General features: G+C 52.7%; 1 protein-coding gene across 1 annotated transcript in view; it reads right to left on the reverse strand.

The window, feature by feature from the left end:
• Positions 1-2,890: 2,890 nt before the first annotated feature.
• The window catches only part of MASP1 (mannan binding lectin serine peptidase 1), a 26,923-nt gene continuing 1,983 nt past the window's right edge, over positions 2,891-27,830 (reverse strand). The window contains exons 2-11 of the mRNA XM_026854864.1: positions 25,999-26,224; positions 17,547-17,724; positions 17,160-17,291; positions 16,463-16,659; positions 15,998-16,145; positions 15,372-15,490; positions 14,460-14,538; positions 9,785-9,922; positions 8,681-8,755; positions 2,891-4,182 (exon numbers count right to left, since the gene is read on the reverse strand). Coding sequence (XP_026710665.1) covers positions 3,287-4,182; positions 8,681-8,755; positions 9,785-9,922; positions 14,460-14,538; positions 15,372-15,490; positions 15,998-16,145; positions 16,463-16,659; positions 17,160-17,291; positions 17,547-17,724; positions 25,999-26,224 — 2,188 coding nt within the window. The 3' untranslated portion in view covers positions 2,891-3,286. The remainder of the gene's footprint in view (positions 4,183-8,680; positions 8,756-9,784; positions 9,923-14,459; positions 14,539-15,371; positions 15,491-15,997; positions 16,146-16,462; positions 16,660-17,159; positions 17,292-17,546; positions 17,725-25,998; positions 26,225-27,830) is intronic.

The following is a 27,830-nucleotide window of genomic DNA, read 5'->3' on the forward strand; positions in this document are numbered from 1 at the left end:
CTCTTGCTGGTCTGTCTCCTCCTGCTCTGCGTGCATGTCCTCTCCATCACGCAGACCCTTCATACCCTCCCCATTACTCAGAGACACCCATGCATACACGGGCTTCTCATCCACGGCCTTGTTTTTGGGGTCCTTCCAGGATACCCCTCTCTGTCATGCAGTTGTACCCATCTCCCACTTGTTTCTTAGCAAACTGCCCTTAAAGTGCTGCTTTTCATGGCTCTTGGCACTTTTGGAGCCCAGAACAAGCCCCCACAGCTCAGCATGGCCCCTAGGGATAGTGAGTAGTCACTGGCTCTCCAGCTGGTGTGGTGACAGCAAGCTCATCCTGGGGAACGGGCTGAGGGATGGTCTCTTTCCCCATGGTCCTGGGCAAGTGTTGTCTGTGCCCCCTGGTCCATCTGAGGTTGATCTCTGCTGCAGCCAACTCTCAGGTCATGCCTGGTGCTCAAACGCAGCAAGGGACAGGGAAACCTCACCCAGGGACGTTTAGCTGGCCTTTCACCGCAGCTAGACTGATAAATTGCTCTCTCCATGCCTGTCTCCTTGGAGAGAAGCTCTCACCACCCCAGCAGGTCGTGAGGTGCCAGCAAATGCAAAGGCCGTTGTTGTTTCTCTCACTTTTCTTGTCTGCTGCCCATTCCCAGCCCTCCCTCAGCCAGCCACAGTGCTGCAGGGCACTAGGGGCTGCCCCTCAGCACCAGGGCAGCTGGGTGAGCAGGAAGCAAGGGCTGGGCTGCGTTGGGGATTTCCCAGCAGAGCTATTGATGGGAGGCAGAGGAGAGTCTGTATTTATAATTGGTCTACTATAGAGCAGCAATATTTTTTAACTCACCCCAGAGCGTCTAAGCTCAGATGGTTTAATGCTCAGGGGACCATGCCTTAATTTTGCTTTTTCTCTCTCCTCCCCTTCATCCCTCTGATGTCTCTGGACATGTTAGCAGACCAATGAGCGAGTGAGCCAGACCCAGCGCCCTCCCCCCTCCTGTCACCCCAGAGGAGCTCGATGCTGTTATTTCAGTTCTGTGCCATATGAAAATAAGGATCAATAACCCAGCTCTCAACCCTGGGTCCAGGCACGTGGTAGAAAATGGTGCCCATGATTTTAAACTCTCTCCAAAGATTGGATTTTTATGGCCTGTGATGTGGTGAAGAGATGCCTGGCAGAGCTGTGTCCCTGCCTCAGTTCCCATCTGTGTTTCCTGCAGAGCCTCTGCTGTGAAGACACACTCTCTCAGTCCAACAGCTAGCGGGGGTAGGCTGATTTTTCACCCATTTTAAAGCAAAACTCACACACCTGTTATTTTTGCCGCATGTCAGTTGACCCCAGACTGAATTGCTCATCTCAGCATACAGGTTGCTGCATTCTCCTCCTGCTACCGCCCCGTCTTCAGCGATGTGCTAAGGCTATAAATAATTGAAGGGCAGGATCTCATCTGTTACTGGTTTTTGCTATTTGTATTCATGGCTGGTTGGGGTCTGTCTCAGCCCATGAAGCTGCGGGGGCCATGGCTGAGCAGTCGTCAGGGTGAGGGACAGTGTGAGAGTCCCCCTGGGAGTGCAGGCACACGTGGCAGGGACTAGCAACCAGCCTCGACTATGCCTCTCCTGGAATAAAAGCCTCAGGGCACAAACTCAGTATATATCAAAGCTTTATTTTGTTCTCAAGAGGAAGATTACACAGAACCATCCCTACATGACACTGGATATTTTACAGAATGTAGTATCAAAAAGAAATATATATATATATAAAAACTTTGCAGTTACATCACATAGCCAAGAGTACAGTTCTCAGTGTGTCTGCAAGTTCAACCTTCCTTAGATCTTCTGCTCCTCTACATGCTCTACAAATGGCTTTTTGGACGATAGCAACATGGCAGAGTGGCTCATTCACTGTTGACTCCTTCCTTGCATGGCAAAACCAAAGGAGGAGGTGGAGAACAGGCCCAAAGGAGGCTAGAGGCATTCAGAGAGGACAGCAGGCAATTCTTGCATGTCACTTACAGCTATTAGGAGGGCTTTGCTGGCAAGTGAAGGAGATGATGTCCCCACTGAAGGAAGGTAAGCTCACCTGACCTTGTTCCTTGGTAAGAGCTTCCTTGTCTGCATGGGCCATGGAGGAAGTCTGGGGAAATATGAGTAATTCTGGTGTGTTAGGTGAGTTGGGGTCAGTCTAGAATGACTTGGACAACTGTAGTAGGCCAGAAGAGCCATGAACACTGAACACCATCAAAACCTGCAAATCAGCCAAACCAATGGCCTTAAAAGTAGTTTAAAAGAGACTAGCTTCTTGCAAGAATGAATGCGCTGCCATGCAGGATTACCCAGGCCCCTAAAGACGAGGTGAAACCCCAAGGAAGTGCATTTTATCTGAAATGATTCTGATGAAAATAAGTATTGCTTAGGTACAACGGATTTGATGTTATCTTGTGTGCTGGAAAACTTCCCTTGGGAGGTCTGCTGTGGCTGGAAACCATTCCAGGAGTTAGTGTAGGGGGAATACTGGAGAGGGCTTGAGGTGATGGAGGGTTGAAGAAGTTTTGGTGGCTGGAGGTGAGTGTGACACTGAGTCCAAACCTCACTCCCTGTCGTTGTGTCATCTGTGGGGCACCCGTTCCACATGGTGGGGTAATGGTAGCCCATTTGGCTTCATGCTATCTTGGCAGCCATTAGCTTTCCAGCCATGGCTCAAGTTTAGGCCTAATGTGGATGCATCCTCACATCCCCAGGGTCAGATGGACACCACCTGAGATGCCATTAGGCAGGGACATTTGCTTGCAAATAAAAATAATAGCAAATCCCCACGGCTCTCACTACTCCTTGCGCAGGAGAGGTGTTCCACAGTGTAGGGGGCCTGTGAGGTCCAGGTCTGCCCAGCCGGGTTTCCTGCACTGTCTGTAGCCTCTAGCTCCTGCAGTTGCGTTGTCTGATGGGAAGATCTGGCCGGAGAGTCCTGGGGGTGGGAGCAATTCTCTGTGTACAGCCCAAAGCTTTGGTAGCAAGGATCCTTGGGAGTGTGTGTGAGGTTCAGAGATGGGCAGCGCAAGTTGAGGATGCTGGCTGAGATCTTGCTTTTCGCTCCCTTCCCCCATCTCCCTAGCAAGCATTTTCTAAGAGCTCAAGTGAAGGGATGCAGGAACTAGCAAAACAAATGACATGTAAGACTGGCAAAGGTCTGGTGTGCGCTGAGCATCGTGGCTACTGCTTGCGAAAGACCAGAATCTGGAGCGCATTAGACAACAACAACAACAAGAAAGGGAGGTGCAGCAGCAGGCTGCTTAGTCACTCATCTCTCCAGCTCTGGGTCCAGAAATGTCCACCTCTCTGAGGAGCCTGTTTTCGTCTCCACCCAGTCCACATAGTTGGAGACTTTGGTGTACACACCATATACCTGCTTGCTGCCACACTCCTCTGGGCCACCCCATGAGACCAGCCCTTGGGCCACCCACCTCCGGGTTCCCGGGTCCTGGATGACAAAGGCTCCCCCGCTGTCTCCCAAGCAAGTGTCCTTCCCACCTTCATAGTAGCCAGCGCAGAACATATTCTCGGTCACGCTGTAGTTCCCCGACCGTGACTCATAGCTGGTCTTGCACTCTGCGTGCAGCACCACTGGCAGTTTGACGTACTGCAGGATGTCAGACAGTGTCCTCATGCCCGAGCTGATGATCTCATCCACTGTGATGTTGGGGTTGGAGATACCCCAGCCAGCCACCAGCCCCAGCGTGTTGGGGTGAGGCCCCTCCAGCTCGTGCTCAAACTGGGGCAGGCAGACAGGCATGACATAGTTGCCCATGGTCACCTTCTCCTTCAGCTTGACCAGAGCGATGTCGTGGTTATAGTTCTGGATGTCAAACTCCTCGTGGAGGATGATCTTCTCCACTGTCCGGTTGACAGCCTCCATCTTGTTCCTCACATCATGAAGGGCCAGGTAGACAGTGACATGCTCCTTGGAGACAGGGATGACAGTCTTGTCTCGCCGCTGGGAGCGGAGCACATGGGCAGCTGTCAGCACCCAGGAGTCTGAGAGCAGGGCCCCACTGCCAAACCATTTGTCGTTGGGCACCCGGGACATGTCCTCCACCACAATCAGGGCCTGCCAGGGGAAGAAACCAGGCTCTGCGTTTCGCCCGCCAATGATGCGCTTGATGATCCCAGGCAGAGGACGAGCTGGCCGGCCACACACTGGGGACAAAAAGGACTGACAGTTACTCCCAGCACTTACTTAGGGATCAAATGAAATGGGTCATCCTTGTAGATTATGCCACATGGCTGGTTATCTTCAAACAAAAAACTCACCTGTGTCTTTTTTTTTTTCCATAGAGGGCAACTCTTCTGCTTTTCTCAGTGGATAAAGCCCATCCTCCCTGACATGTTTACCTTCTCCTGGCACTGTGCTTCAGAGCTTGGAGCAGACTGCATATTACACCCTGTCCCCTATGCTAACAGGTCTTTGGAGGTATGTCTGGGAAAGGAACACATCTGTCCTTCTGAAGGGTTTTGCTTCCTAAAGGCAGCCCCACTTCCTTTTGTGTCTTCCTTGCCTGGTGGAACCATTTCTGGTGGCAGTAGTTTGCCCTTCTGTAAAAGGGGCAGTCTTGCTCTTCCATGAGCATGGTGGGGTGACCTTGTTCAGCCTTTATGAAGCTAGTCATGGACAAAGAGACCAGTCTGAAGCCTGAATGGGTTGTCCAGTTTCTTCTGTGAAGCATGAGCCACCCTATGTTTTGCTAAGCCTGAGAGTTAAACGTGAAACCAGGAGACCTCAGTGCTAGTGCTGCCTCACTCACCAGTCTGCTACATGGCTTTGGGCTCCTTCCCTCTCTCTGGTGACTGAGCAATACTTTTGGAACACAGAGCATGTTTCTTCACTCACAGGCCCAGGACAATTAGGTCCAGCTCTCCAAGAGTTAAAAATAGCCATACCAAGCCCTATGGATGTCCCATGCTTTCCATGGCTGTGGACAATGAGACATACATTAGAGAACTGTCTTATCTATGAGTCAGTAGAACCTGTTGGTTTCCAGGATTTGGGGTCCCTTTCCCCAGGTTCCCATGGGAACCTCAGTCTTGGCATTTGTTCCCACATGGCACACTAGGAGTCCCAAGAGAGGATCTCAAACAGCTGTCCCAGGAGGTACTGCTAGGCTTCTGGCATAATCTACCTGCAGTGATGAATGCACATTGCTCAGCACCATCCATCATTGCACCTTTGCAGCCTAAATACCTTCACTCTGGGACAAAGAGTCCAAACTCCCCCTTCATCACCTGGAGTGTAGCTGTGTGACGTTCACGGTTATGGCAGCTTGTCCAGAACAGACCATTCTTCTGGACAACACTCAAACCAAGTTGAGCCACTAGACCCCATGCTGGACCAAGAAAGGAGTCATCTTCAGAGCCAGAAGCTGCCTGGTCCTGCAGGAGTCCATCACGGGTGTGGTCATGGGCAGTCAAGGCCCAGTTAGTCCCAAAAATTTGCTCAAAGAAAGGCTCTCAGCTGCCTTCTTCTTTCTTACCTTGCTATATGCTGTGAAAGGAGGATGTGAATGCTCTTGGCAATGAGACCATGGACTCTCTAGGCACACTTCTGGCTATCAGCCCAGGAGGGTCTCAGGCTCAAAGAGTCTCCACTGAGCTTGGGAAGGGTCAAGCTCTTGGTACCTGTCAGAACAGAGCTGCAGCACATGTGGTGCTTTCATTAAGTGAGGTGGAGAGCCCTTGATGAAAAGGGTAGGCTTGTGCCATGGTGCCTTGTGCTGCACCTCTACTCTAGAGAAGCTGGAGGATTTACCCTGCAAATAACAGGGTAATCTGATGTAAGGAGTGAGCTATTGCCCACTGGGCATGAATATGGACAGTTGGAATTGTGTATAGCACACTATGGGGCCATGGAGGCCTTCATGCAGGGCTAGCTACCCCAAAGCTCTACCAGATCTCCTGACACTGAAGTCAGGCATGGATTCAGCAAAACGCATGAGCCAGGGTGGGACGTCAAGGGTTCTTAGTAGTATCAGACTTTAGTCTTGGTTTACATCTACGTGATACGTGCTCCAGATGGGTACTATGGTGCTACCAGATTCCTCAGGGAGGGGCAAGTGGAAGGATCCTTTTGCTATCTTGAAGACCTGGCAGATGCCATGATTTCTGTCAAGCCTGGATTGCAGTAAAACAGGGCTGTGACTTAAAGGGTTGTTGTATAGTTGAGCTGGTAAGTGGGAGAAGGAGATGGCTTGAGGGCCAGCCTGCACTTTGCAATTCCTCACTTTGCAGTTCAGTTTCTGGAGTTATTTGGCTGCATCCACACCACTTCAGAACCAGAAAGGCCCAGTGAGTAATCCTGCAGCCTCACCATGACCCGTGAGCTTGCTCAGCCCTTCTCAGACCATTCAGCCACTTGTCCAGCTCCTGCTCAGTGTGCCAAGAAACCCAGGGGAACACTAGTGGGAGGACTGGAGCCTGACATCAGCCCAGCCTCACCCTTCGCCCTGAGACCTGTCACGAGGTCTGTGGTCTCTCAGCCATGGCATTTGCCCTCCCGGATGAGCTGTGACTGTGGCCCCGTGCATGGGGCATCTCAAGCCCTCACTACAATTTTGGCAGCCAAACCAACATCCCTTTTTGCAGCTCCTCAACAGACCCAGAATTAATGTCTGAAGAGCCCTGAGGTGCAGCCTTGTTTGCCTCCAGGGGCTTTATCCAGGCGCTGTGACACAGTGTGAGGAAGAGGAGGGACTCAGCATGATGAAAGTGGCTCTGAGAGGGTTGGACAGGGTGGGCAGGGACAATCTTGCCCCTGGAGAGTTTAAGCCTTGAAACATGGTTAGTGCTGGTGGGGCTGTTCCCTGCCTGTGACACCACTGTGGAGAGGGACTCCCAGGTGGCTTGGGGGTGCTGATGTCACTGGGAGGTTGCGGGAGCGGATTTGGGCTTGCCCTTCTACAGCTGGAGAAGTCCCCAATTGCAGCAGCTCAGGTGCTGGTCTTATCCCTCCAAGTATGCCAGGGGAACCCACATCTGCTGTGGAAAGTGCCAGGACTCTGCCCTGATGCTCCCTGTGCTGTGAGGGAGGATGCAAAGCCTCACAGAAAGAGGGTCTGACTCCCTACCGTGATGGGATCGGGGCTGAGAGTCAGCCTTGCAACCAGGGCAGGAGCACCAGGAGCTGCTAGGGTGGATTTGTTGTGGCTGGGGTCTGCTGCTGGGAAAACTGTGACTCCGGCAGGGAGCAACCATGGTGAGTGTCTCTGTGTGCTCTGCTCCCTTGCCTTTCCCAGTGCTGCAAGAAATGGAAAACATGCTCAGGCAAATAATTCCTGCGCCCCAGTCCAGCGCAGCTGGTCTGCTGCACCGAAGCTGACGGCTGTCCCAGGGAGATGGTTTTAGAGGAAGCACATCCAGCCAAATATTTATTCTATTAAATTACATATTAAAAACGCTGACCGGGCTGCAAATGCTCCCACTAATGACAGAGGCAGGCGCAGAGTGGCCTGGAAGAGGAGTTTCTATTGACGGGGAGGTGGCGTGAGACACAGGGGAAGATCTGAAGAGCAGCTGGCCAGCTGCTGCCTGCAGATCCTGATCTCAGGAGCGTCACCCTCTCTCTGGGATTTTCCATTTTCCTGAAGTCTCTCTGACTTCTGTCACTAATCAGGAGGTCTGGAAATGGCCCATGAAAGCAGCTATGGCCCCAAAAGATGTCCCCATATGCTCCCAGCTCAAATTAGTTCAGGCTGAAACATCAAGGAGAGATGCAGGGAGCAGCCACCGCAACATGAACAGCCACAGCCCTGGTCTTGGAGCTCCATGGGATGCAGGGAACCTCAAGGAGTCCCTCCTCTGGCCTTGCAGTTGCTCAGCATGTCCAGAAAGCAGATACCCTCCCTGGGGCTGAGCCAGCATCCAAATCCCGGGGTGATTGCAGCCACAGTTGCTGCACGGCAGCTGGATCCCTGCACCTCTCCGGAGACCCATCCCTGCACATCTGACCACAACCTGCACCCGGGGCTGCCTCCAGCCCCGCTGCCTGGCAGCCAGACCTGGCCCCATGCTTGGCTATGGCCAGCCAACATCCCAGGGAATTCTGTTTAATCCTGAGTCGGCGCCTGGCCTGGAAACTTGCTGGCTGCAAACATTTCTGCCACTGCTCAAAGGCTTGAGACTTTTCCTTCCCTGTGAAGCGTCTGGGTTTTTCTGCAAGGCTTGGAGAGGTGCTAATAGTTCTTGCATGTGGACATGCTGCTAATGGGAGCTGACAGCCAGCGGCGCTGGGCAGGTAATGCTCTGCCCTTGGCTGGAGCCTTCTCTGGTGATGCTGGGGGCTGAACGTGGCCAGTGGGCTGCTGGTTTCCTTGTCTGCTGGAGCAGAGAGCCCTGACAGCAGGGATGGCTCTGACCCCACTGCTGCTCTATTCTGCCAGGGGGACATGCCCTTATCACTTCTTCCCAGTGCCACCACTGCACCTGACCATCTGGACCAGCAGGGATAGCAGGAGGCCTCTGTCCCCATCACCCATACACTGCAGCAGTTGGTTACATATACCCAAGGCATATGGCATTGTCATCAGGGAGCAGGGTCCCTGCCTAGGGAAGCATCAGGTCAGATCAGGCATAGAGGCATCCCTCTTCCTGCACATTCCTGTTCTGCACCCCTTGCTGTGGGAACCAGCCGCCCCAGCACTCGTACCTGGTCGGCAGGACGGCAGCTTGGTCCCCAGCTCCTCACTCCTCCATACCCCCGATGCATCGCAGGTGTACGTGGCTGGAAGAGAGCAAAGCATTAGCTGGGCTGTGGCCCTGGCACGAGGGGGTGTCTTTTGCAGCAAGGAGATGTTGCCCAGCTGTCAGAACCTTTTGAACCCTTTTTCAGAGCAGGAGGTGACCTCTTTTACACTCTCTGTGGTGCATTCCCTGGGGGGCCCTGGAAGCCCTGCCCCCATGCAGGGGACATGCCACCGTCCTCAGTTTCATTGCCTTGAGTTGTCTGGAGAGCTGTGCTGTCCCCTCAGCCTCAGCTGGCAGCTGCTGCCCCATTCATGTTGCCAGTGACTGTTCCACTAATGCATGCGGGATGTTGTGACCAGATGCATGGGGCCAGAGGGTGTGCAGGGGGATATGAGCAGGGAGACAGGAATGTGGGGAAATCCTTCGGCTTTGCTCACTGTCGGAGGAGGAGGAAGAAGGGCTTGGGGTGTGTGCACACTCTTCTGCTGCCCAGAGCCGGGTCTGAAGGGTGCAGAGACCTATGGTGCTTGGCAAAGCACCTTGTGGTGTCTCTGTGGTTGTGGACCAGGGGAATAAGGGGGAAACTCATACTGCCATGATCGCCCTGCTATCTGTTCAGCTTTGGCTACACTGGACATTTGGGTGCTGGGATGGGGATCCTCGAGGAGCCCTTTCTGAGGCTGCTGACCTGGTGTTCTCTCCAGCAGCAGCTCTTTTCACAGACACAGGGAAAATTTCATGTGCTACGGAGAGAAGATGGCAGGGTACGAAGGCAGAGTGCAGAACAACAACCACACTGCTCTGCCGAGGCTGTGAAACGCTCAGGCAAAGCACCAGGCAGTGCTAAATCCATCCTACCTTGTTGTGGAGCAGGATGCAGCCAGTCTGACAATCAAGGCAGTGCAGATGCAGGGTATGATGTGTGCAGGCTACATTCACAGCCTGCTGCTTGCAGATCATGCCGTAGCAGTCACCCCAAGGTCCCCCCACTTGCAAATGCACATGCCCATGGCCAAGCACCCACCCGCACTGTGCCATGGGGACGTGGCCAGGCCCCACTGCTCACCGGTGCTGTTGGGGGCCATGTGGTAGTAGGGGTGCTGGCAATGGTACTGGATGGCTGCTCGATAGGTGGTCAGGTTGTTCCTGGAGGAGAAGGTGACAAAGCCGTGCTCCAGCTCCAGCGGCGCTTTGCAGTCAGCAACTGAAAGCCAACACAGAAGGGGGTTGAGCCCTGTGCTGGTTCTTGGGGTGTCCAGCCTGCCAGCGGGCAGGTAGTCCTGGGCTTTGGCATGAGACAGTGCTCCTATGGGGCAGAATGAGGGCCTGTATTGGCCTGTATCCCCTTTCTCTTGGGCACTGCAGGGGGCACAGCCTGATAGGGGCTGAGATGGCAGCAGGAGGCTGTCCCCAGGCAGGGAAGCTTGTCCCCATGAAATCCCATGATGGCCATCCTGCAAAAAACAGGGCATGCATGCAGCACTACTCAACACAAGCAGCATGGCTCACCCATGGGCTGTACAGCCAATACCACTCATGCTGGTGGAACCCCATTCCTAGTGGCCCCTCCTGTGCACTCCATTCAGTGTGAGATCTCTTTGTTATACCTTTGAGAGAGGAAGAAACCTGCTCTGGCAGGTGAGACCTGCTGAGAGATGGTCCCAGAGTATGTCTTTGCATCCCTTAGGAGTGGGCAGTGATTCACTAACCTATGCCATGCATTGGGGTGCTCCTCCATGCATAAGGCTTTGCTGAGTGCATGGTCCCATCCCTCTTGCTCTGGGTCTTGCTCACCAAGCAGTGCTGATAAGCATTTACAAATCAGGCTGAGCAACCCTAGGTCCTGGCTGTCCTGCGATGACAGGAGACGGGGGACACTGAGAGCATGGCTTGGCTGGTCTGCAGGCAGGGGGAAGGCCAGCAGAGGTGGGTGAGATCCCACCTGCCCCATCTCCCAGGACACGGGCAGGTTTGGCTCTGCTTCACCCATCCCTGGTGTGGGCTCAGGGTCTGCTGGCAGGAGAAGGACTTCCAGGGTGCCACTGTCCTTTCCCATGGCCTGTCCATGGTCCCCATTCTCCCCCACATCCCTCACAGTGCCCTGCCCAGCCTCTCCTCCCGAGCTTGTTCCCTGAATTGGGCTTGTGCCACCCACCCCAGGTAGGACGCCAGGCTGCCAGGCCATTCCTCCATCAAGGTCGAGTCAACCTGTGAGAGCTGCATCTCCCTGCTGCGTGGGCAGTTCACAGCACACTTAGATGGTGCTGTGCAGCACCACCCCCACCCCCCACCCCCCTCCCTGCCCTTTTCTGGGGAAACCTGCCCCAGGGGAGGGCAGGAACCGGGGTCTGATCCTGCTGGGAAATGCAGTGCTGTGGATCTGGGTTCTGCCACATTTAAGATCAGGGGTTGAGTAGGGGATGGGTGACTTTGCAGAAAGCAGGTCCTCTGGATTGGAGCTGATGTGAGCAACGTGGGTCTTCATGTGCTCCAGGATGGGAAGGGTGCAAGGACAGGAGTCCTACTCCTCATGCAGTGATCAAGGCTAACAAAGGGAGAATTCACTAGAAGCAATAGCTGGCACCAGGGACATGTACTGATGCTCAGGGTTAACTCCCTGCTTGGGTGACAAAAGCCTGGTTTATGACAAAATGATGCAGCTCACTTTTCACCAGGGTCCCCTTCCACCTCGCCACTAAGGACAACAGGTGATGGGTGAGAGAGGAGTGTGGGTGCAGACAGGTTGGATGGAGGCTCTGGATACCTGTGCCTTGAAAAGGGGCAGAGGAGGAGACACAGACCCCTCTTACCAGCCCTGGGGGCTCCAGCTGGCCTGAGCTTTCCTGCTGTCTTCCCATGGTGCTTGGGTACACAGTGCTCCTGCACAGTGCCAGCAACTGTGGGACTTTTATAAGGTGCTGGGGGATGTTGGGGCTTGCAGGAAGGAGGGAATGGATGTTGGGGGACCAGCCTGGCTTGCACATCTGCTTTGGGATTGTTTATGGCTACATCCACTGGCCTTCACAGCCTGTCCCCTCCTTGTGTGTCCCCCAGGCCTGGGGCAGGCTTCATGCCTATTGAACAGGCTTTTGCACAGAGTTGTTGTCCCACCAGTGTCCCAGGTCCTGATGAAAGGGTGAGGGGAGGGTGTTTGTGCTGTGAGCCATTCCAGACTTTTTCCTTGGGAAAGGGGTCATTTAGCATCTCCATCTTTGTAGGACCAGAAGTGGACTGAGCTCCCCTCCTCTCCCATCTCAGCATCCTCTCAGTGAAGCCTCCAATGCCTTGAGGAGTCCAGAGTGCATGCCCTGGGCTCTTGGGGACATGAATGGGGCCAGACACTGGGCTCTGACCTCCTTCAGCTGCAATCAACCTGAGGCCAGCCTGTCCTCACCTCCGCTGGGCCAGCAGTGGGGAGCAAAGGGGAGGCGGAGGAGCATTCATGCCTCTGTGCTGGTGCCAGGGCTTCGTGCCTGCAGGAAAGGGCTGGTGATGCCAACCCATCCGCCAGGCCTCTTTGCCCAGTGGGTCTGAAAGTCACCAGGACTCTCGGAGAGAGGAGAGGAAGGAGTGTTTCTTATTTGTGATGCCTGGCCAGGGAGGAAGGGCAGCGGGAGGCTGAATCCAAACAAACAAACAAACAAACAAACAAACAAACAAACAAACAGGCGGCCATGCCGCGCTCCTTGCGCAACTGCTGGCTTGAAGCGGGAGCCGAGCCAGGCTGAGGCATCCGAGCGGAGAGGGAGGGATGCGGAGGACGTGCCGGGAGCTGGCAGCATCTCATGGTCCCCGGGCAGCGGTGCCGGGGCTGGGCAGGCACCTTCCCATGGGGTTGTGTGGCAGCGGGAAAGGGGGGCTTGTCTCCAAATTTCCTTCCCCCTTCTCGAGACGGATTTAAGAAAGCACCAGGCGCGGGGGGGTTAAGAGTGCCATGCCAGTTAGACAAGCCATAGAAATGGATTTGGCAGCTGGGTCAGGGGCAAAGGCGACCTGCCCTGGGTACCGGACAGATCAGAGAGGGGCATCGAGACAGGCTGCCCGTCGGGGCAGCGCGGCCGGCGCCAGCCTCACGCGGCCACTTGCTCCGAGCCGGCTCTTCCCTCTGTCTGGTTGTCGGCTCTATCTGCAGCTGCACCGAAAGCAGAGGGGAAGGAGGAGAGCAGAGAGAGAAAGCCCAATTAGTAGATGAGCAGAGAGAGGCATGCAGGAAACCCAGCCCCCAAAACACCAGCAATCGTTAATGAGCACCCGGCGCGCTGTGCCAGGGTGCCGCGGATGCCGGCGGAGGCATGGCCGTGCCGGGGACCCACGTGCTCTGCTTGGCTGGGGCGACCTGGGGACAGGGGCTGGGAGAAGCCGTCACGGGTTTGTGTTTAGACTCGCCAGGCCACGGAGCTGGATTTTATCCACCTTGGCTAAGAAGTTTTCTATTTTCTGCACTGCTTTCTAAAACCGTTTTTGCTTGTGCCCTGCCTCTCCCAGACATCCCAGGGAGGTGGGAGGCATTGCAGTTTGGAGGCCTGAATTGCCCATTTAGGGGCTTCTTGGATTTCCAGAAAAAGTCTTAGAAATTTAGTGTAGTGAGTCATATCACACAAGAAGGGATCAGTTCCAGCCTGGCTGGAATAATGCAGGTAATTATTTCAATTTTCTCACAAAAATAATACTTTTTGGGGTTAAAAATATTTACGTAGATTTTTTGTTCTTTTTTTTCTATGCAATGTCAATCTTTATCTGATCACTGTTCAAGCTGGATAAAATCAATGGGAGACTGGTAGTGAGAATTGTAGGAGTGGGGAATTCCTGTGCTAGGACAGAGGCATCACTGACCCCACACTTTTTAAGGAGCCCTTTCAGATATGGATCATGTCTGAGACCCTCCAAATTTCCATTTTGAGTTAGAAAACGTGCATTAAAACTCCATAAATACTCTTCTATGTTAAGATCCACAATATCATTAAAAGAAAAAGGATCTGCCGAGATGAGGAGAGCCTGGATCCCAACACCCTTTGAGAGTGTCTTGTCTTGACTTTCCTGGAAGGTCTTGGGACCTTTTCTGGGCATGTTTGCTGCTTTGCAGCAGACTGAGCAGCAGTGAGAGCCTCGTCAAGGGCTGAGGAAGCTTGGGGGGAAGGGGAAAGGTGTTATCTGGTACATCTCCCAAGCCTAAGCTGAGAGAGGAGCTGGGTTAGATAAAAGAAGAGATGATGCAAATAGTCACCTGCCCTTTCAAATGGCATTTCCTTTCTTCTCCCCTTTTCTCTTGTTTTAAGGTTTGTAAGTATTTGGGCAACTTTTCCTTCCCTCTTCACTTAGCTGAGCAGTGCCCAGTTTAGGCTAGTGTGTGGGACCTCTATGCCCTAGGTCTTAGTAGCCTCCATTGGGAAGGAAACTTGGACCAGGAACTAGATTATCCCAAATTGTCCCAGATTCATCCAACAGAGCCAGCTTTTAAGAGCCAGGCTTTTTCTTTAACAGGGAGACAGAAAAGTGGCTTGCAAATAAAGTTATATGAGTAATCTAAATAAAAGCATCAACCTCCTGCTTATGGCATTTGGAGCAAGCCCCGTTATGTTATCCAAGAATAAGCCAAAGGAGCTTTGCAGAGTTACGTAGCCTCTCTGGCTGGGTTTGTGTCTCTGAGTAAGGAATTCCACTCTGGCAGGGCAGCTCCCTTTAGCATGAAATGATTTCAGCAGGAAAAAAGACATTGGCAGGGTGGGGAAGGGTGTCCTTACTTTTGCAGATAGGGATCTTGTTACTCCATGTCCCATCCTTTAGACACTCAATCTGGAAGGAGTCACTTTCCAGGTTATCCTGCACAGAAGATGCCAGCAAAAAAACCACCATCAATGTACAAGGCAAGGAAATTAATCTCTCCATAAAAAGTCAATTTTTTGGTGATTTAGGCAAGATATATCCAGACCCCTCTGGAAGATGATTTTTCTAGCTGAAAATTGCAATAAAATCATAATGAAAAACTTGAAGAAGTTTTCTTGCCAGCAACTCAGTGGCATGCTGAATGCAAAAGAACAAGAGTAATTAATTGCTGTTATAGGTGCTGCGATGGGTAAGGATGCAGCTCTGCATGAAGGATGAGTCTGGGAGGAGATCAGAGAAATGCCCAGCTCCATGTCGGAAGTCAAAGCGGGCTACTGGTTTGGAGGGAAGACAACCACCCCATGAGTCACCCGTGCTCCCTGTGGTTCTCAGCTGTTTCCCAGAAAGGGCCTGCCAAAATCCCATTCCCCCTGACTTACGAAGCTGTCCCAAAGTCCCAGAGGACCTCCTGGTCTGTGGAGGCTGGCCTCTGAGGGCTGCCTGGGAAGCTGAGACAGCACCCACTGAGGTGGGGAGCAGGCAGAGCCCTGGAAAAAGTCTTTTGCTGACTTTTTCTCTGGCAGAGGTGCCAAGCCTGGCCTCCTGTGAGCTGGCCAGATTTGGAGGGATGCTGAGATGCCGTCTCCTCTCTTCCTTTGCATCTTTGGAAAGGAAGGCTGGTGTCTCTCAGAGGAGGCTTTTTCCTTGCCCCTGGGAAGTGGGTAAGGATGGTGTGTGTGCTATGGTCACTCTCCCAGGGATGCAATGGCTCTGGGAGGAAGGATCCCCCCTTTCCTACCCAGGTGCCCAGCTCCACAGTCATCACATACCTTCAGTACTTTGTATCCGGTGTTACAGCTGATGACAACCTGGTCTTTGAAGGTGTACTTGGCTTGGGAAGGCTCGATTTTCCCATTGATCGGTGGTTGCACCAGTGGGCATGGGTTTCCTTTGAATAAAAAGCAAAAAAGCAAAACAAAACTCAGCTGAATAAACGGAGGAAATTTAGAGTTTCAGCACTGCCATCCAGCACCATGTAGCAGAATCTGAGCATCCCTGCCTTGCTCTTGCTATTAGTCTACACAGGCATGGCTCAGCCAGGCTCTTCTCCTAGAAGGAGTGGAGGCTCCAGGTCTTTTCTCTAGTCTGTAATACCCAGGGTTTGGGCATTACAAAGCTGGGAGCTATTAACAGTAGCTTGTGCAATTATCCTTCCCAAAATGTCTTTGCTTTGCAATGTGGGCTTGTTTCAGGGCCCGTCTGGTGTAGGGAATAAAAGCACACTTTGAAGGGAGGGGTCTGTGTTATTTTAGTCCTCTTTTCTGGTGATTTCTGGAACAGACCCTTTCTGGAGACAGGATCATGGACCACCAACCTCATGGTCTCCACCTGCAGGGTTTATAAACCCCTTCCCATTTCCCAAGCCCAGCAAATAGAGGAAAGCAGCAGGAGTTACCAATTGCTGTGTACGACAGCTTCCAGCCCCTGTTCTCTCCTGAGTTGTCACTGTGGAAGAGGATCTGCACACTGTTGGTTTGGGTTTCAATGCGTCCTGGGGACTTCTCTCCACAGAAGGGGCCAAATTCCCTATGGGCAGCTTTGATCTGCCAAGGCAAAGAAGAATGGGTGGTTTGAGGGGGATCTTTGAGGATCACCTCACCCTGAGGCTAATGGATGGGGCTGCAGTGGGGTCAGTGGGGCTTAAGCACCATGTGTTGGGGTGATGTGAACTGAAAGAGGGTCACTATCGGCTGAGAGGGTCAGAATCAGACATGGTAAGAGACATGGGGTCAACTTGAGCACAGGCCTCCTCCTGGCTTCATCACCACCTTTCAGACCGGGCCAATTTTGGTCCCGTCACCAGGACACCAGGAAAACAACAGGAGTGTGGGACAGGAGGAATGTGCAGAACCCAGCTCACCTTGATGTAGTCATAAGGACAGGTCACCTCGGGGTGGTCTTCCACGTCAAAGCTGTCCTCAAAGCTCAGGGTGATGAAGAAACCCTCCTCCAGCTCGATGCGGTACAGGCAGTCCGAGCTCTTGGGGTAGGGGCTGGGGAAGTCGGCACTGGCAACCACCCCACTCCTCTGGGTGTAGAGGTTGTCGCTGCACTCCACTGAAACACAGTCAAGGCTCTCTCAGGACCCTGCCAGCCACATCCCAGCCCTGACCACTCTCAGGAGACCTCCCTGTAGAGTGGGATCTGCTGGGTGGTCCACAGACTCCAAACATGGGTCCACACAAGGAGAACCTCACACAGCCAACCTTCAAATATGCCTGTGGTGTAGAGGGTCCTGGACTGAGAGCTAATCCCAGATAATCTACATTATGCAGATTCAGAGCAGAGACTAAACCTTTTAATTCCTCGAATTTGAGGAGGTCTACAGGGGTTAGCTGAGGAGCATCGTCCATGGGAGAAACCACATCTTCCCTCACAAAAAGGACTGCAAGCCTTGGGTGCTCTCCAGTCCCAGGCTATTGGTTTGTAGAGGAAGAGGTACCTCATCCCTCCTGGCAGCAAGAGAGGGCAGTTTGCCTGTGTTTGGGAGGTCTGTTGCCTGCTCAGGGACCCCTCTGTGTGACCATTCCCATGTCTGAGCTGTGCCTGGGCGGTACCTTTGCAGGTCCTGTTGTCAGAGTGGAGGATGTAGCCGAACCTGCAGGAGCAGTAGTACCCGCCGATGTAGTTGTGGCAGTAGTGGTCACATGCCAGCTCCTCATCACTTTTCTCCAGGCACTCATCCACATCTAGGATGGAGATAACAAGGAAAGGAGGTCACCCTGCAGGCCCCCATACATCGCTCCTCGTGGGGACGTTTGTCACAGCACTGAGAAATTACTTGTCCCACATGGTGGGTCACACGAGCACCCAGCAAGTCCTGTATGGCCCAAGGGCTTCACACAAGGACTTCTCTTGTTAGGGTCCCCAGGGCTGATCTGGGATGTGATCCTAGCAAATCTGTTATGGTGCAAACTGGTCCTGCAGGTTTAACTGCTGCTTACCCACGGCAGTGTAATGGGCGTCGAAACCAGTGAAGCGTTCCTCATTGGAGAAGTCAGACCTGAATGTGAGCCCCATGTAGGGTCCCGGGGACAGGATCACTTGCTGGCCAGGAGCCTGCTCTGTGTCTGTTGTCTCCCTGCCACAGAAGGTTGCCAGCTCCTGGTCCTCAGCTTCAATCTGTTAGCAGAAAGAATGGGTGAGTGCTCAGTAGGGCTTGGGACTGGGCCCCTGGGCAGGAGCTTGACAGGTCCCTGGGGTGCTCCCCAGTGCTGGCCACCTCTGGATTTTCTCTGCATGGGGCTGTAGGTGTCTGTGAGCCCAGAGAGCTCATGGTGCTTTCCTGAGGGAGGTCAGGCTGGGCTTGGAGTCATGCTCTGCGTGACCCAAGCGTTCAGGTCTCTGCCTGTGCTTGCCCAGCCTGTCCTCTGCCAGGGCTCAGCAGTGTCTCCATGGGGCAGGCTGCCTCTCTGGCAGCCTTTCATGGCCACAGCCTAAGGATGCAGCTCTGCACCCCTGGATGCCCCATCATGCTCAGTCCTGTACAGCCTTGGCCCTAAAATTCAATTTCCAGCCATTCCTGCTGCATTTGCTTCACCTCCTTCAGCCAAGCATGACCCTGGGGATGCTCAGAGCATGACAGGTCTGACTCCCACTGCTCCGTCTCGCTGAGATGCTGTTACTGCAGTAAAGCAATAAGAAGTTTTCAGCAAAATGAACACAGGGGCTCAGGTCTGCCCACTCCTGCCTGTGGTAACCCTCTGAAGTAGATGCTGAGAGAGCAGGTAGCATCCAGGATGTAGGGAGGAGCTGGGGAATATATGGGGAGAATGCAGGGAAGGAGCCTTTTTGGGAGGTGAGATGAGGATGTGGGCAGGTAGCGCAGAAGAAAAGATATGACAATCAGCCCCAAGCCATGTTGTTGCCGCACAGAGTTGTCAGCATCTGAAATACTCCCCCTTGCCTCCTCCCTCAGCACAAACACTGATCTGGGTGGCAGCATCAGCATGAGGGCTGTGTGGCTGGGAGGCACTGGGACCCCAGAGGAATCCCTGCCCATTAGTTTTGCATCAGCTCAAAGCAGCAGCTATAATTTGGATGGTGTTTCTGTCCCCTGGACTGTCTTGGACAAGTTCAACCCTGTATTTGCCACCCCGGGTCCCTGTCTGGTTCCAGACCTGCAGTACCAGTCACTGTTTGGACTCAGAGCCACATGCTCAGAGGGCTACAGGAGGGAACCAGCCGGCCAGTGTGCCCTGTTGTCATGTCAGCATGCTTGTTAGCCTCTGTGTGCATCCCTTTAAAGCACAGCCGTACTCGTGCCTTCAAGCAGTGATACCTGCAAACACCTCTCTGGTTTTCCCTGCCCCCCCCCCTGCCCTTCCTTTTTCCTCACTGTTTTCCCCAGGACCATTTCATCATTGACCCTATCTCCTGCAAATCCCACTCCCAGCCCAGGCCTGTCTTGACCACAACCTCTCCCAGCTCCTTCCCAGCACCCTGCATGCTTTCCCCCAGGAGATTTGAATATGAATAACCCCTCGGCTGAGGAATGAGATGAATACCACCATGCCAGCTCCCACTGCTCATGCCAAGCCAATGCTATTGAGGCTGTGATGAGTGTGCAGCCCCCCAGCCCATGCCTGGGGAAAACAGTCGCCTGCTCGGGGACCATGGGGTCCCGGAGGTGTTGCAATGCTGTCCCCATCTTGCGTGGCCTCAGTGAGGCAAGACCCTCCTCTGGCTGCATCCCCCTCTTCTGGAGACCCTCGGGATGCGCTGGCTGGGAAGGGTCTGGGGCTGAAAGGGAAATTTCCCAGGGCTGAACAAGCAGGCGGAAACTCGCTCACACCAGGGAAAGCCAACATGGAAATGGCAACTCAGCATGCCTTGACATTGCCTCCAGATATTTTCCATCCTCTCATACAAGCTGGAGCTGGCCAGAAAAGAGAGAGACTTTCCGATGATAAATTTTGAGAATTTGGAGAAAAAACATGCACCCCGCATTGGGACAAAAACCCAATTGAATTTTATTTTTTTTGTGGAACAGCATTCTGTAAAAAAAAAAAAAAAAAAAGGAAAACAAGTAATTTGGGATCCATCTGGTTTCAATCCCTTTGAAATATACTGTGGTGTTTTAGAATCTCTTTTAAATCCGAAAGAAAGATTGTTTTGAAATTAAATAGTGTTTCAGACTGAAAAACGGGAGCACCATCACCAAAAGTGAAGGAAAATGGCATTTCAGCTGCAACACACAGTCTTGGGTGCGTGAGGGCGTGACATGCAGTGTTTTCTTAAGGAAAGCTGTGGGAAGGAGCAATTTTGAGCTCTTCCATGTGGGTCTGGTGGCTGTCACCTCTGCAGGGACACACAAGCCACTGTGTGAGCTCCCATCCCTCTCCTCCAGCCCCGGCTGGTGCAGGACCCACAGCACAGCATCACTGAAGTGCGGAAAAACCTCCCCAGTGCCTTGTATCTTGGCCCGAGGATGCTCCTGCCATGCGTCCAGCCCCAACACCCAGCATCCCTGGGTACAGCCCCGGAGCAGCAGGATGAGGCCCGGGAGAGCTGTGCTCTCCTCACTGAAGGTATCCACAGCCCCTTATCTCTGATGGGTCCCATGCCCCGAGCCACAGGGAGCAGAGACAGCCCTCCAGCAGTAAACTAAACAGAGAGGTCATCATCCCTGGTTAATATTTGCTGCTTCTGCTGAGGACTGTATACTTTTTCATAGATCATTTACATCCAGCGAGCAGGCTGGTAATTAAATCCTGGTTGTTTGTTTGGAGTTTCTCCCTCTCGGGTCACGATGTCGACGTTTTCACTAGAGAAGATGTGTCCCTGAGGGAAATATCAACTGCTGCAGAGAAATTCCCTATAAAAATACGCTGAAAGAATCCTCCTTTGAAAAATAAAATATAGCGACACTCTCGTGCCTTAAATTTACCCTTGCCACTGCCTCCTGCCGTCTTCCCTGTTTCTCCTTGCCTCTTCATTCTCTTGTTAAGATTTCTGCCCATCTGGATGGAGGCAGATGGGTGTCCCTCTCCAGCTATGGCTCTGTCCTGCTGCATTTTGGCTTGGGCTGTGGCTAAGAGAAGGGGTGACCTAAGCTGTGTGGCATCCCTCTGCCCCATATTGATTTCCCCCTTTGGGTAAGGAGGCAGGAGCTGGGGTGCTCTGGCTTGGCAGCAAAGAAATGCTGCCCCAGGACATGGGCTGCTGGGGATGCTGGAGGAGCGATGCTCTGGAGACGTCTCCTGCAGCAGGCGGGTTAACAAAATACCACAAACACCAAGGGAAATTTGGCCCGGCGTTTCAGTGTCTGCCGCTGGAGAGAAGCAGGCAGCCGGCAATACGGAAACGCAGCCGCCATCCCCCCCTCTCCAGCCCTCCAGGAATGCACTAATTGGACTGATGAAGGCCAAACATACCACTTGTAATATATATAAATGGCTCATTAGGCAGAGAAATCGCAGTGCTGGGCTGAAGACACTGGGAACATGACATGGGGAGGAGATGCTCAGAGACCGGGAAGGGCATGAAACAGCTCCTGCCGAGCCGCCTTGCAGTTAGAGTGCACACAAGAAGGCAACACCCAGATGAACAGGGTTTTTTTTTTGCAAGATGACTGATGCTGCTGCTGCTGCTGACTGTTGCAAATGAGGCAGGGGTGAGACAGCCCCAGCAGGAACCTCCATCTAGGTCTCCTAGAGATCCTCTCCCCACTATGCATGCATCTTCTCTCCAATATATGTTAAGGGTCCTTTCGGGTGCAAACATGCACCTGCATTTCTACAGGAGCGTATATGGCAGCCGTGCTGTGGGGGAAAGGGGAGGATGAATGGTTTCCCCTGTTGTGGATTTGGCTTGGTGTCTGGCGACCGTCCCCTCCTGTGGGTTGCTGAACCCACATGCCCTATTTCTGGGCCATTTGTTCCCTGGAGGGGCTGGGGGTGCAACGAGAGCCTAGGCAGGATGCTGGGATGCTGATGGAGCTGCTGGCATGCTCCCATGCCTGATCCTCCTCCTTCCCCTGCACATCGGGTGACTGTGATCCCCAGTGGTGCAGGGAGTGGCCAGTGCCACCATACTCCTCTGCTCAGAGCCAACAGGATGGGAAAGATGAGCAGCAAAGCCCTGGGCCCTCCTCTCCTCCCAGCTGCCTCCCGGGATTTGAAGTGCTCCTCCTAGGATGCCACACCCCCGGGGGCACAGACTACCCCCTGGCTGAGGCCAGCTGACAGCACCAGAAGACAATGCTCTTCTCCTGACCCTCCAGTTGTGCTTTTTCCCTCTCCTTTGAGCAGAAGGAGATGTAAATGGGTCCCATGCACCCTTCTCACAGCCCCAGGCTGGGCATGTGCTGCCTTAAATGCAACATCGTGCTCCTTCCCTGGCCCTGCACGACCCCTGACAGAGCTGCATCGAGCACCTGGGCACTGTGCCACCGAGTGCTCGGCACGGCGCAGCATGCAGCCCTGCTCCATGCGAGTCACCACGGCAGGGGATGGCACACTGCAAGCCTAGGACACCGCGTGTGAAGCCGATCTGCTATGCACCCTAAACACCATGCCAAACTGTGGGGGCATGCGGCTCCGTCACATCACAAATCTTTCACAATCCCCCTCCATGAGTGCTGCTTCCCAGGGTGGTGCCACTAGCTGATGCTCTGCCTGCAGCTCTGCCTCCCCAGCTTGGCCCATACCCCTGTTTTCCCCTCACCAGGGCTGGCAAAAACTGCCTCCTGTGCTCAGTTGGGCCCTGGCCACTCTCCAACAAATTTATTTGCAGGCACTGGTTTTTGCCTGAGATGCCTGCCCAGCTCCTGGGCACCCACACATGGGGTCAGTAGGAGTCCTGTCTTGGTGGGCACCCAATGGCACAGATCCTTCCCGGGGACACGGGTGTGAATAGCAGCTGCAGAAATGCCTCCCAAGTGCTACGCATGGGCACAAGTCTGAACTCAACACTAAGATGTGCATCCAAGGGAGACTTGGGTTGTGCCAGGGGACATGGGACTCACTGGGCCCACAAAATGTCCCTCTGCCCTCCAGCCCCCATGCAGAGTGGGAGAGATCCATCACAGACGGCCCCTGGGTTTGAAGGAATTGAAGGGAAAACTCTGTGGTATGTGCTGAAACCTGGCAGGTCTCAAGCATGTGCCACCCTGAATGAGGACTCAGTGGTAGGGATTGGGGTGAAGAGAGGTAACTCCATGAGGACTGCGAGCCAGCAAGGACTTGCCATGGGCTGACAGGGGGGAAATCCTCTCACCACAGACCGTATCTTCAATCAAGGCGCTGGTCCCAAGCTGTCTGCCAAGCCCTCGGGGGCAGATTTCATTCCAGAACTTGACTGAGCAATGTGCAAACCCTCATGGACAGGAACCTAGCTTCAGATCTCCCTAATAAGCTTGGGGATTTAGTCATGAAGGCCCCTCAGAAGTCAGGATTTCATGTCCCATCCTGGGCCCTCAGCTGGGATTTCATCTCCCACGTCCCTGCCTCTGTATGCTCCCCAGGACACTAGTCAGGTCACTTAACCTGATTTCCTGGCCATGGCTGTGGCTTTTGGGGTGCCCCGGGCCAGGGCTGGAGACATATGCAAAGGTGCTCAGTGCTGGGTGACCCAAGAAAGGAGTTGGGTAAACCACGGTGAGACTCCCCACCAATGAGGAACCCCCAAATCAGCGATGAGATGAGCAGAGCCTGCCGAGGAACACGGCAGAGGGCAGGAGCCGAAAGCCCACCATGGATGGCTGCTCCGTCCCCATCCCCTTGGACCTGGCAGGTGGCTGAGGGTGGCCATCCAAAGCCCAGGGAGAGGCTGTCTCCAGCACACCGGGGCCCAGAGCTTGGCTTCCCAAGGCAGTGTGTGCCTGGTGTTTCCTACCTGCATGGGGCTCCTTTGGGTGGGTATTTTGGGGGTGGTTGTTCCTCCCTTTCCTTCTGGCTCACTTCCTTACTGAAGTACCACTCCCACGCTCTGCCATTCCCCTTTGCACAAACAAGCCTCCTGGCCTGCGAGCATTTCTTTAGGAGCCATGTTCTTTTTCTATATATACACACATGCACGCATATATTTGTGTATGTATATATAAATAAACAGCTATTGTTTTAATTAGCCATTGTTTCAGAGCTCTGGAAACTGCTCCCTTCTGAAGACCACCCCGAAGGCAGAGATCTGCATGGGTTTACAGCTCGGCTCGCCCTGAACTTACCACTCAGGATGACTTTCTACACTGCTCAAGAGCTTGAGAAAAGCAAAGGCCAGGGCACAGTGACTTTCTGCCTGTCCTGAGCTGGTTCCTCACCTTGCATCAAGGCTGCTCAGCCCCCATTTAGAGCTCCTTTTGATATCAGTCAGGATGATGAAGACCCTGATGGAGAGCCCGGTCAGACCCATGGTCAGAACAAAGAAGGTGTTTCTTTATACACACACAGAGGCATATAATTATATATTTAACCTGTGTATCTCTCTGCCACAGGATGCTGCAGAGATTAAAGTCACTTGTGAATTCAGAAAGCAATGGCACAGGTTCATGGATGGGGAATCCACTGAGCTCCATTGAAAGCAGATACCACCTGTGGCTTTCTCAGCATCTTCACTGGGACTGGTGGAGTATTACAGAGAAGCACCTACGTATATCCTGGATCTATAACTATATTCTATAGCCATGCACTGTTGGCCTCTGTCAAAGAGCAGGCTGATGCTCTTTTTATGTCATGTGCTGATGCAGACAGAGGCTGGACACACAGACCCAAGGAGGAAAATAGCAATGGAGCTATTTGCTGCTTTCCTTAATGTTTTCTAAGCTGGTGGTTTAGCAGTATCAAGATACCACCCCTACCCAGCAGAGTAGCCTATGGATCTCCTGTAATCCGTCAATTTTCAGGACTTTTTAGATGTAATTCTGTGGTGGAGGCTCTGCAAACTGAGTTACAGCCCCGAGCAAATTTATACAGCTGAGATCTAAATCCCTGTGAAAAATACCGCCTTCTTATGGAAATCCAGGGGCAGGGAGAGCTATGGTGCCAAGTTGGCACCATGGCCAAATAACAGGGAGCCTTATGAAAAAGGAAAAATGAGCAGGGGGTGAAGGGTGGGAGGAGGGGTAAAGCTTGGAATGGGGAAAGTTTCCAAGAAATCTGCTCCTTGAGCTTATTGGGTTTTTAAAGCAATATATCTCTATATATGTCCCTGGCCCTTGTGCTTGGAGAAGATCCAGGAGAAGCAGAAAGAACTAATCAAACCTCAATGAGGGCTGTTAGTAGCAGAATGAGTGCCAGCACAAAGGAGAAATTAAAGCAGTGAACAACAGATTCTAGAGAAAAAAAAACCAAACAAAAAACCAAAACACAAAGGTTTGATTTGTTTTCTTAGGGTGAGAATAAAATAATAATTTCAATTATTTGGCAACTAGCACCAGGGCTGAGTTCTGCGGTTCCAGACCTGGGTGCAACCTCTACCTGCCTTTGTGTGGAGGGGCAGGGTGAGGCTTGTGCTGGGCAATGGGGTAAGGCATGTTCAGCCAGGCAAATCTAGAAAGCACCTGCTTGCTTCTTCTTGTCTGCTAGAAAGCAACAAACCTGACCAAGTTCAAAGATATGGAGAACTCAGCTTGCCCTGGATGTGGAGAGTCCTGCTTGGAGACACCTGTGGTGCAAGAGGCAAAGATGCTCTGTGGCACTGCAATGTGTGGCTCACCACAGTTTCTGATGGGTTACTGACCAGCAGTGAAGCAAATTGAAATTTTTTGTGTTTCTGGCCACGACAGCTCCCTTGGGAACTTCCATAGCTTATTTGTGCTCCAGGTATTTGCCAGTAGCAGCCCCCAAATTTGTATCTCAGCAATGAAATGAGTTTTCATTGAACCTGAGGGACCCTTTGGGTCTGTGCCCTGCAGCTTGTGGGAGGCTCCGCTTTGCAGACCCCAAATTGCAGCCTCAAGCTCAGGTCTAACCTTTCCCTTTTGTTTCCTTGGGGGTGGGACAGGCTGTCCCAAGAGCCTGCAGGCCACAGCCAGTGATCCAGGCTGGCTGCAAGGTGCAAGGTGCACCCATGGCCATGGCTTGGCAAAGGGTGACTAACTTAGGGGTCCTCCTTGCATGCAGCTGGCATTAGAGTGGCACAGGCTGGGGGTTTAGCCACAGGGGTTTCATCAGCCCGTAGGTGTGTAAATCCCCTTGGGTACAATGAGAATTAGGTGCCCAAATACTTTCAGAAATCTGGTTCTGTGGGTAAGCTCCGAATCTGGTGTCCCACTCGCTGTTAGTCCAACGGATGTCAGCTTACCTGTGCTCTCCCTGTTGTCCACTGGACTGACAACTCCTGTGCTCAATAAATGGGGAAAACCAGCTTGTTCCCATCTTTTCCAGCACTACTTTCTCCCAGCTGGCCAAACAGGTCTGCTGTCTACCCTACCATCTGCCCTGTGATAACACAGCTCACCTTTACATAGTCGTATTCACAGAGGTAGGATGACTCCAAGTCAAAATGCATGAAGTACAGCTTGATTTTAAATCCATCAGGCACAGAGATGTTCCATGTCACTTCCGAGTCACTGGGATAGGAATCTGGGAAGTTGGGAGACTGGATCTCCCCAAACATGTCTGTCAGCTCGATGGCATCTGCTACACAGAGCAGCAAGGCACAAAAGGACCAGGTCAGGAGGTACCTGGAAAACATATGTGAGGAGATGAAATGAAACTCTGGCAATGACAAAACCTGTTGAGGGCTCAGTCTTCTTTCCCAAGTGGGCTGTGTAAGGTCACACATTCGAAACAGCCGGGAGGGGAGGTGCAGCACTGTGTCACCAGGAGCAGCACACAAAGCCACAGGGAGGTGGAGGTGAGGGTGGGAGCTGGACCTGGCTCCCAGGAGGAGAAAGCACCTTTGAAAGGTAGGTGATGCAGGCACTACACACGATGCAAAAGGCACCTCCACAGCTCCCAGTCAGCTCCGGGTACCATCAGGAGCCTGGTGTTTCTCATGCTTCTGGGAGCAGCAGCTGCTGGCAACGCATCCTTTAACTAATGGGGCTCCGATGGGCAAATCTTCATTTAACAGAAGAATAAACATAAGGGTGCTTAATAAAATAATGGCTCTTTCTAAATCGGTTTAATGAAAGCATCATGGCAATAACTGCTAAGTATCATCATTATTATTATTGCTTAGCCTCATTCTGCCAAATTGTGATCATTGACTCTCAATAAGCAGCACACATCTTTGCAGCTGGCCAAGGATGGACTGGGGCCCCAGCAGTCTAACCCAGCATGTTACTCTCCACTATTATGTTTCTCTTCTCTTCTTACCAAACCCAGCTTTTAAAAACTCAGCCTGAAGAGTTTGTTCCAACTTGTTACCAACTTGTGTGTCCCAGAGAAGGGCAGAGAGGACAGGTAAATCAGTGGCAGTCCAGCTGACCTCACACCAGCCTCGAGCTCCGTTTGAGCGTGAAAATGAGCATAAACTGAGTATTTCTCTGAGCAAGGGGAGAACGCTGCCTCTGCTGGAGGTGCAAACACAAAAGCCTGTGCCACTTCATGGGACCCAGAAAGAGGAGCAGAGCTCGGGCTTTTTAGGTCCATTTAAGTGCACAAAGGAAAAGAAACATTCAGGAAGTTAGAGCCGTTAAAGGCAAAATTTGCACTTTCTAAAATAGTACTAAGGCCTGGCAAAGGCTTGTAGGTGTGTATTACAGGTGCTGGAACTATTCACATACACCCGACTTCAAAATCAGGGCTTGATTTAGGTATGCTGGTGAGGAATCTAAAGCTAGATGAGTGGATTATTTTCAACTTGTCTGTGTTCTTTCAAAACCAGGACAGTAGGTTTCTGGGTCTCATTTGTGTAGTGCCATCACTTCTCCCAGCTCTTCATTACAAACCAAAGTTAATGGGAGTTGAGAAATTTGGATCAACTTTTCTTTCAAGCTGAGTGAGGTTGAACATGCCTTTTTCTGACAGTTTGTCTGAAACCACAAAAATGTGCGAAGGGAAAATCTGTTTCTCCTCTGCTCAGAATACATGCATGGGGCTGGATGCTCAGCTGGTGTAAATGGGCATCAACTCCTCCGACTTGAATGGGCCGTTTGCCTCTGCAACTCTGTGCTTTCCCGTTAAACAGAGGACGCAAAACCACATCAAACTTCTTTCCCATGCCAGAAAAGTCTTAACCTCACATAGAAGTGATAAACGACGGTGGCGTGCCCAGAAACCTGAAGGCTGTGCAGCACGTCCAGCCTCGCTCGCACCTTTGGGCGCTGCCCCAGGGCAGCGCGG

The sequence above is a fragment of the Athene cunicularia genome, assembly GCF_003259725.1.
Source record: "Athene cunicularia isolate RWA chromosome 9 unlocalized genomic scaffold, athCun1 chr9_part1, whole genome shotgun sequence".
Taxonomy (NCBI): domain Eukaryota; kingdom Metazoa; phylum Chordata; class Aves; order Strigiformes; family Strigidae; genus Athene; species Athene cunicularia.